A 9915-nucleotide genomic window follows, 5' to 3' on the forward strand; every position below is an offset into this window, starting at 1 on the left:
TTGGGTGCTGGGCCTGCCCCGCCTTATAGTCTCAGGCTCCCGCTGGTTTGGGGCGGAGTCCGCGGGTAGAGGATGGGAGTTTAAGGCCCGGGATTGCTGGAGGGCAGGCGGACGCAGTCTAGGGGCGGCACGGTGTCGACTTGCAACCCAGCTGAGAGGAGAGGCGCCACCTGGGAGGGTGAGAGCCGAGCCGGCCCATGCCCTAGGGGAAGGGATGGACGGGTCCTGGGCTGAGCAAAGAGAGTCCCTCCCAGTCCTGGGGAAAAGGCGTGGGACGGCGAAGGGAGGTGGAGAGCTGAAATCCTGCCCTGGGGGTGGGTGTCAGAACCGGTCTCGGTTTCTCGATAGTAGGGAAGGGTACGGGCTGGGGAAGACTCTACAAAGGCCACGGAGAGGTTGGGTCTCGATGAATTTCCCCAGACCCTTTGGATAAAGCATAAGATTTACACCTTGGGTTTCTGCTAGATCCGCCCTTTCTAACCAAGATCGGCTCCTCCCCTCGCCATCCCCAGTATGACGAATTTCTGGGACCTTCTTTCCTTAGGACCCCACCTTGTAACACCGCCGTGGTTGTTTGTCCTTTATTCGTCTTGGGTTGCCATTCGCTTCGCCGAGTGTGACACGGATACGCCCCTAGCATCCCCAAATATCCACACACAAAGTCCGGAAGGAAGAGCATTGAGGCTCTCAGTGGAAACTTCATTCTCACCGGAGTTACTTTCTGGGGCGTCACCTGCCACAGGATTCCTGGAACCCATTGGCCTGGGCGGAATCTGAGCCGGTGGAATCTGAGCTGACGTCATCCAGGGGCTCAAAGCAATTGCTTTGTTGGAAAAGAATAGATTAGCTTGGATTTGTCTTCCTCTGTTGGCAGCTGCCTAGCCTTTAGTGAGCTCCTTTTCTCTGATCCTGGGGAAATTGGGCTAGACACAAAATACATAGGGAATTTGTTAAAACCTGTTAAGGAGTGGATTTATTCCTTTGGGGTGGGCAGAGGAAGGTTAGGTGACCTCACACTATTCAAGTTTACTTACTGATTGAGCAATCTGCTGGTGGGGGCTCATCTCATACGTACATGACAAGCCACCAAAGGAATTCAGTATTTCATACAGCACCTGCCCTGGGCCTTCCTCGGACATTCCTCCCAGGGACCTACCTAAATCTTTTCGGGGACAATTTCAGTCTAACAAACTGACAAATACTTTTAAATGTGCATAGCATTGTGCTAAGCACTGTTTGGAGAGTGGAGCAGTAAACGTGGGAAAACCAGTGCACTTCTGGGTTACACTTAAAAGAGATAACGAGGTAAACTTCTGCAAGTTGTGATGATGAAATGAGGTCATTTCGCTTTTTTTTTAATTTCATTACCAGCACTGCAGTCCAAGGCTTTATCATCTCTTACCTAGACTACTGCTTCCTCCAGTCTTCCCACTTGGTCTCTTGCACCCTTGCGGTCCATTCTCTACACAGTAGCCAGAGTGATCTCAGATCATATCACTCCCCTGCTCTAAACCCTACAATCGATTCCCATCGCAATTAGTATAAAATCCAAACTCTTCAATATGATCCGGCCCTTGCCTTCCCTGAGTTTACATCCAGCCAACTTCCCCCTTCTTTCTATGCACCAGCCATCTTGGCCTTATTTCTGTTCCTAAAATTTGTGTCTGACTGAGGAACTTTGCACTTACTCTTCCATCTGTCTGGAATGCTCTTAGAGCTCAGCTGGAAAGTCACCTTCCCAAAGAGGCTTTCCCTGGCTCCCCATCTAAAATAGTACCTCTTCCTCGTCACTCTCTGTTTTATTATCTTTATTATTACATTTCTCACCTTCTGGAATTGCCTGCTTATTTATTCATTTTCTTGTTTGTTGTCTTCCCACTAGAATGTAAGCTCCACGAGGCTGACTTGTTTGTTCTCTTCTGTATCCCCAGTACCTGGCACAAAGCCAGGGGCATGATAAATGCTAACGCTTATTGTTTTTTTTCTTGTTAACTGACATTATCATGCTTCTTTGAACTCCTTGAAGTCAAGGACAATATCTTTTCATCTCTTTATCCCTCCTGCTTAACTTGGTAGGTACGCAATATTGTTTTATTGACAAATGAATTAAATGAGCTGATACATATTAAATGCCTAGAATAGTACCTGGAACATAATAAACATGCAAAGAATGTTTGCTTTTTGTTTTCGTTCAGTGAATGAATTTTAGCGATTCTTTAGAAAGCCAAAACACATATAGAATTAGATCATAAGGGGTGATCTGGCTTTGCCCTTCTCTGCTTTGCTTGCTTCTCCCTCCTGTGAACTCCCGTCAGTGTTTCAGTTTCCAAATCACCTAATTGTTTTTAAATTTATCATCTGGTCTTTTTTGGCCCTTTCTCCCCATTCTTGTCGGGCAGGAAGAGAGAAGGAGATAAGGCTGGACCTGTTCTCAGGAAAAAGAAGCAAAAATAGCCATCCTGTAGTTGTTCTATCCTGAAAAATGGTGACAATTTCAGGAACTTGGGATAGGGCTGATGCCAAAAAAGGTGAAGGTCAGGAAACCTTGGGGGGAGCTAGGGTAACCTCTGCCAGGAATACTGGCCGGCTTACTCCAGCCTGGCTCAATCCATGTTCTCCTGAAGCTGCTGTTACTTGCCTTCCTGAAACCAGACTCTGGATGGTGCTCAAAGGAAGCACTGGTGCAGGCTGCTCCTGAGCCTAGAATCGTTAGAAAGGAAGTGTATCCTGTCCCTCAGACTCCTGGGAAACTCCTAGGCTGGCTGGATTCCCAGTAGGTTTGGCCGGAAATCTTGGATCCTGGGAACACTGAGAAGAAAACAACTGGAATCTGACTGGTGGATCCCCAGGGTGAGGACTTCTGCTCTGCCCTGTCTGTTCCTGGAGCTGTCTTTGATTAGCTCCAAGAGTTTACTTGGCCTCCTTGCCACCCAGAGCTGGGCCAAGTCTCAGGGAGACTGGTGAGGTGACCAGCATCGGGTTCTGGGAGACTGTGCTCCCAGACCTGGTTCCTGGTACCATGAAGAACAGCAGGAATGTCTTTTTTGCCATTGCCTAGGGCTTTAGCCTCGCCAGGGAGACTTGGGCTCATAAGGAGAGAATGACTGGATGGTCAGTGTTTCTCTTCCTGTTGCCTCCTGGCTGAGGGCTCTCCTCTGCTGACTCCTGTCTTCTCTCCCATCTCCTGCTCACAGCGCTGAGAGTGTGAGGCTCTGGCCTCCACTGGCCACTCACTCGTGACCCTTCCACCACGGCGGGGCCTTCCAAGCCAACCTCCTGCCGTGTGGTGATCTACCTGCAGCGGGAGATGTCGGGGGATACCTGTCTGTGCCCAGCGTCAGGGGCCAAGCCCAAGCTAAGCGGCTTCAAGGGAGGAGGCTTGGGCAACAAATACGTCCAGCTCAATGTGGGTGGTTCCCTGTACTACACCACCGTGCGGGCGCTAACCCGGCATGACACCATGCTCAAGGCCATGTTCAGTGGGCGCATGGAGGTGCTGACCGACAAAGAAGGTGAGGTGCTGGGGCTTGTTGGGTGGGGTGGGGAAGGAAGGAGAAGTTCCTGAGGAAGTGATTTCAGGGCGTGGCTCAAGCCTGGCAGATCTGGAATCTAGATTCATTTTTCCTGTTCACCTAGTGCAGGACTCCTTCACCTGGAGTTCTTAGTAGAGCTTCAGAATTCTTTGAAGTTATACATAGAATGTTGTGTATTTACATATTTTCCAGGGAGAAGATCCATACTTTTAAAATATTCACATAGGACTAGATTCTCAAAAGAGCCATTGCCATAGTGCCTGGGCAGCGGGCCAAAGGCGAGCAGGGCCAGGTGTTTCTGTGTTGCCGGGAGGTGGGCCTGAGCACTCCTGAGCTTAGACAAACTCTGTGGGCCTCCGCGGAGCCTGGAGGGCCTGTGTCTCCCACGGTATGTGCCAGTTCTTGGCTTCAGGGAGGAGGGGTGAAAAGCAACCATGGACTTAACAGCTGGAGGTTCTGTTCCCACTCCCGTTACCCAGTGCTGTGGGCTCTGTGCCCCTTATCACCTGCCACCAGGCTCGTCAGGTGGCCTTTGCCTGCTACCTGCTCTGAGGTACCTGGAGGCAAACAGTAACCCTCTGGGGCCTGTCTGAATCCCTAGGTTGGATCCTCATAGACCGATGTGGAAAGCACTTTGGCACCATTTTGAATTACCTCCGAGATGACACCATCATCCTCCCTCAAAACCGGCAAGAAATCAAGGAACTGATGGCTGAAGCAAAATATTACCTCATTCAGGGGCTGGTGAACATGTGCCAGACTGCCCTGCAGGTACGGAGGCAGAGTCAGCCAGGTTGATGAGGTCGGGTTGGGCCCCCTCCTTCAGGGAGGTAGGGTCCAGTTCCTGGAAGGCTACGTGTCAGTACGACTGATGAGTCCAAACCTAGTTAGACACACCAGCTGTTGCCCAGGCCAAGCAAGCCGGCAGCCGGTCGTTTTATAAGGTGACGGACTCAGGCGGTGTGAGTAGACCGTGCTTCTAGTTTATCTGCCTGGATATCTGGATTTTAGGCTTCTGGGAATGGGGGTCTGCTTGCCAGCTGGCAGTTCTATTGCCAGGGGCCTCCTGTCTCTACCTGATGCCTCCTCAACAAGTAGGGGGTGGCCATGGCAGCGGGGCTCTGACGGCTCCTGGGGAAAGCCTGGCTAAGCCTGGCAAACAGAAGATCTCGAAAAAAGATTCTTGGCTGTGTGTCACCCAGGACAAGAAGGACTCCTACCAGCCTGTGTGCAACGTCCCCGTCATCACATCCCTGAAGGAAGAGGAGAGGCTCATCGAATCCTCCACCAAGGTACTGGGACTTTCGAGGGATCGCCGAGGGCCGCGGGCTGGGGGTGTCGGGCCGTTGGCCTTCATGCTCTCTTCCCTCACAGCCCGTGGTGAAGCTGCTATACAACAGAAGCAACAACAAGTATTCCTACACCAGGTAGGGGGGGCACCTGATGAGGGGTGGGGTGCACTGCCCAGGGAAGGGCCATAGAAGCAGCGGGGAGGGCTGAGCAGACAGAAATCGGGCAGCAGACCCAAGGGAGGCCACCTGCACGCCTGGCACAGTTGGCGTGAGTCTGGGTCTCGGGAAGAGAACATAGTAGGAGGGAAATCAGAGCCGAGGCATTTGGAACTCAATGCGGGGCCCTGGCTGGGATGTAGATGGGACTGAACATGTAACAGCCTCTTAACGTGTGTCATGTCAGGCAGCGGGCCAGGTGTCTTCCCTGCATTCTCTATGGGCTGGAGGAAGGCTGGGAAGCCAAGGGGCTGGGACTCCTCCTCAGGCAGCCCTCGCTCTTCATAGCTGGGCCAGTGTCCCCCTTGTCCCCCAGTGGCCTCTCAACAGGCCATAGTTAAGTATATGCAGGAGGCTGCAGGCTCGGAGACCCAAACCCTCTCAGGGACTCCCCGTGGGCAGACATATTGCCAGCGTCACACCCCACAGCCAGGGAAGGGGGTCCTCCTGCTGAGATGGCAGCGAGCCTCCTTCCTTCCAGCCTGGTAAGAGGAGACCTCCCTCCCTCAGTCCTCTCTGCTTTAACTTAAAACCAACTCACCTCCTTTTCCTCACAGGCCCCCAAACCCGAAGGGGGCCCCATGACCCTTTCTCTCGCTGTCCCTCTGGCATCTTGACTCTTCCTCCTTTCATGAGCACGACAGCGGAGGGGAGGAGAGATCCCGGCCAGCACCCGCCCCTGTGCTGGGAACTCCCTCACTCCCAGGCCCCCGGGCCCTCACTGGTTTTTCAGCAACTCCGATGACCACCTGCTGAAAAACATCGAGCTGTTCGACAAGCTCTCCCTGCGCTTCAACGGCCGTGTGCTCTTCATCAAGGATGTCATCGGCGACGAGATCTGCTGCTGGTCCTTCTACGGGCAGGGTCGGAAGCTGGCAGAGGTGTGCTGCACGTCCATCGTGTACGCCACCGAGAAGAAGCAGACCAAGGTATGGGGCTTCTGCCGCGTGAGTGGGGCTGAGCCTTTTGCCACCGGGCATACATTTTGCTGTCTTTCCCAAACTTGCCGTGATGGTGCTGCTCAAGGACACAAGCCAATGCGTGGGGTTTAGGGAATGGTATAGAACTTTGCTTTGGTCAGCTGAGAGGCAGGGCTGTTGACCAGCAGGGAACAGCCTGATGCCATGGGAAGGACCGGGTCTTTGGAGTTGGCCCAAGTCAGATCTGAATTCTGGTCCCACCATTTATCAGTTTTCTGATGTTGGATAAGCCATGTAAACCATCTGGACCTCAGTTTCCTCATTAGAAATCTGAGAATAAGAGTGTGAATTTAACAGAGCTGTTATGAAAATGAGACAGTTCTTAGGAGAAGCAGTGCAGGTTAGTAGAAATAGCTGTTCAGATCTCCTCTGGCCCCCGCTGGTTGGGTGTTTCTGGTCAATCAGCTTAGCCTCTGCAGTGACAATGCAATGCCAGGCACATGTAAGGGATTTGATAGGAGATAGCTAACTCTCTTTGCCCCGGCTGCAGGCAGATGGTGCCTCCCTGGAGAATAGCTGTGCACCCGCACCCCGCCGCCAGTGTGTTTTGGAGACGGCAGAGCATTGCTGGGGTGGAAGGGCAGCTCATCTCGGGGAGAGCTGTGTGCACGTGAAGGCCTCAGAGCAGCCAAGCTTTTCTTTTTCGTTTACTGTGCGTCAGGCTCTCTGCTAAGCATTTGGCATCTTTCATGTAATGTTCACAACAACTCACTGAGGTAGATGTTAACATGTGGAAACTGAGGCACAGCAAGGTTAAGTCCAAGGCCCCACAGCTAATAAGTGGGGGAGCTGTATTTGTACCTAGGCCTGACCACAGAGCCAAGGCCATAACCTCTACACACACTAGTCCATTGGTCTGGGATTGGGTGAGGCAGGGGGAGGGTGCTAGCGTTCCGCGTCTCTGTGTCCGTAGAGTCCGTCTCCTCACGCCTCCTTCAGAAGAAGACCCCTGCCCTCCCTCTTGAGATAGAAAGTCATGTCTCTTGAGAGAGTTCTGGAGGCCTTATGGAGTCAGCACAGGGCCAGGGGCCCTGACATGCTGCTCCCTCTTTGGGGTAAAGCCTCATTCGGTCCTCTCGTCCCCCTTGCCCCAGGTGGAATTCCCAGAGGCCCGAATCTATGAGGAGACACTCAACGTTCTACTCTACGAGACCCCCCGAGTCCCTGACAACTCCCTGTTGGAGGCCACAAGCCGGAACCGCAGCCAGGCGTCCCCCAGTGAAGACGAGGAAACCTTTGAACTGCGGGACCGTGTCCGCCGCATCCACGTCAAGCGCTATAGCACTTATGATGACCGGCAGCTCGGCCACCAGTCTGCCCATCGCGACTGACAAGACCCTCCCGGAGTCAGGGCACGAGATACCCTGTCTCCTGTCTTGTGGAACCCCGCCCCATTGGCCACCCCACGCTGCTGCTGGCTTGGGTCTCTGCTCCAGCACCCAGAGGCATGACAGGCCCTGCCTGGGAGGTCAGAGGGCCTGAGCAGGGGAGGGACTGCGTTTCTTTTCCTAGCTCCCTGAGCACTTCAGGATGACTGAGTCCCAGCCCCTTTGCTCAGCATCTCCCTTTCTGCCACAGGGAGCCGCTGCTGCCCCTGGGCTGAATGGACTGACCTGCCCACCCCCCTGCCAAGAGCATTCCCCGTGGCCCTTCGCTGAGCACCCCTTTGCTCTGCTGAAGGGCTACTTTAGGCCTCAGGGGAGGCCCATGGGGAATGGGTTCACTCTGTGGGGAAGGTGGCTTCTGGTGCTGTGGAGGCCCAATTTCTTACCGAAGGTGGGGCTTCTTTTTTCCTAAGGTGTTTAAGCACAGGCTTAATGAGTTTGGTTTTTAAAAAATAATCTAGGAAATGACTAGTTTTAAGTCTAATAATGAGGAGACTGGGTATTTCTGCTCCAGGGTTCCAAGACCCTGGGTAAAACAGAACCCTCGGCCCTTTTGATGCCTTTGGGATCTGGTTCTGTAAAGCACTTTGTACTTTTATTCAGGAGATTTGTATTCTGCCCTGACCCACGTCATCCTTCTCTGATCCTAACCCCCTTTTCCCTGTAGAATCAATCTGAGGGAGGGGAAAGAAGCAATAAAAAAAAAAACTGACCATCTTTGGCTTTGCCAAACTGGCCAAGCAGCTGGCCCAGGGAGCACTGAGGGGGTAAGGATGTGTGAGTTAGGACCTATGGTCCTCATGACACCCCTATAAGAAAGGATACTTTGCCCCTACATCTTAGGGTCACGTGCTGACTTCTAGAGTCTTCCATGATTGGTCTTTGATTCTCTTGCCCTTGGCTCCAAGGCATGCTGTCCTCACTCTAAACCCAAAGAGCCATCATGTGGGCCGGGAGCTGCTTGCAGCCAGGAGCATGAGCTGCAGCAGGAAGGCTGCAGAGCCCGCGGGCACCACACCTGCCTGCCATCAGCTGAGGACAGCAAGCGCAGAGCCCCACGTTCCTGGAGGCCCTGTGCAGAGGCGGCTGTGCTTGGCCATACATCTCCCTGCCCTGCATCCATGCTATTGGTTTTGTGTCCTGGCTGCGGAATGGTGGTTCTGCCCAGTGGTGAGTCCCTGAACACAGGATAATGTGAGTAGCCTAAGAGCCTTGAAAGGTTTCTTCATTTTTATTGTTGGGTACTTGGCTGTGGAGATGCAAGCACTGGCTCTTGGGCAAGGGTGCAGGTTCCTCTTCAGGGCTTTGGTATTCATTCCCTTCTGCTTGGCTTGGCCCTTAGGAGGCTGCTTATCCGAATTCTTTTCCAAAAGAATGCCGCCAGTGAGGGAGCTGTTCAGCCAGCCTAACAAAGCAGCATAGCACTTGGCAGTACCCACTCCGTCAGGAAGGGACATAGCTTACCAAGTTCATGTCTCTTTACTCTTACTATAGCTAGGTGGCTCTTCACGGCTGACCCATGAGCCTATGGGCAAATGACAGGCCAGGGTTAGCAGACACTCACAAGGACCTGAAATGACATGGTGGGGCAGGGGAAAGGTGACTTTAATTAAGCGTTTTTCACTTGTCGCTGTCTTGAATGTATAAAGACTTCAGGTGAGGCACCTTGGTGATCAGCTACAAACGGTTCTTCCAGCCTTCACTGGAGTAACAAGATGAAGACAAATCCATTTCTTTGACCGGATTCTGGCTTTGGCTTTGTGGCTTTCCCACAGCGACTGGAATGCTTCTGCTCGAGGGCCCTGGTCTGTTTCCTCAGCTGCCTTCCTGAAGCCCTTTAATACTCAAAGTCCCAGCTCCCCACTGAGGCATTTTAATGCTTGTCCTTTGACCTCCCCAGCCCCTGTAGCCTCTCTTTACTGCTTTGACATTCAGATCCTCAGCTGTCTCAGTGGTGAGTAGTCTTTCTGGGACTCTGGGCACTTATGTTGTCCAATTGAAAATATCTCTTTGGTCTTTAAATATTGAATACTAACATTGAACTCACTGAAGTAATCTTAGCTTTTAAAATCAGACTGTGGTGTAAGGGTTTGGGGTATTTTCTTTGAGTTTCCCAGCCCCACTTAGAAAGCAGCTCTCGGCTGTGTGAATTTTTCAACTCTGAGCAGCCCAGGGGAATGTAAACAAAAAGAGTGGATGAAGGTCAAACCTTCTTGTCAGTTTCTGAGACAACTGGAAGCCTGCTGTTAACTACATGGACCAGGATTAGGTTCTAATCACTCTGTTACCTGACCAAGTTCTGCTTAAAGGATGGCACAGGTCCTGACATGACAGAACTCCTTTATCATGTAACTACAATTCTTTGTTGCTCAACATAAGTGATGGAAAAATACACTAATTTCTAATAAAATTGTGTTACACTTCAGTGGTACAGAGCTGTGCTTACAGTGAGTATAGCTTGGTCAGCTCGCTGCTGTGGACATCATAATTGTATTTCTGTTCACCACCT

General features: G+C 52.1%; 1 protein-coding gene across 1 annotated transcript; it reads left to right on the top strand.

The window, feature by feature from the left end:
* Positions 1-36: 36 nt before the first annotated feature.
* TNFAIP1 (TNF alpha induced protein 1) lies at positions 37-9845 on the top strand. Its single transcript, XM_030862057.3, has 7 exons — positions 37-178; positions 3195-3512; positions 4135-4304; positions 4736-4825; positions 4908-4960; positions 5775-5970; positions 7116-9845. Exons 2-7 carry the CDS (start codon positions 3308-3310, stop codon positions 7350-7352), a joined length of 951 nt encoding a protein of 316 aa, XP_030717917.1. The 5' UTR covers positions 37-178; positions 3195-3307; the 3' UTR covers positions 7353-9845.
* The last annotated feature ends 70 nt before the right edge of the window (positions 9846-9915 follow it).

This window comes from Globicephala melas, chromosome 20 (assembly GCF_963455315.2).
Source record: "Globicephala melas chromosome 20, mGloMel1.2, whole genome shotgun sequence".
NCBI classification, from domain to species: domain Eukaryota; kingdom Metazoa; phylum Chordata; class Mammalia; order Artiodactyla; family Delphinidae; genus Globicephala; species Globicephala melas.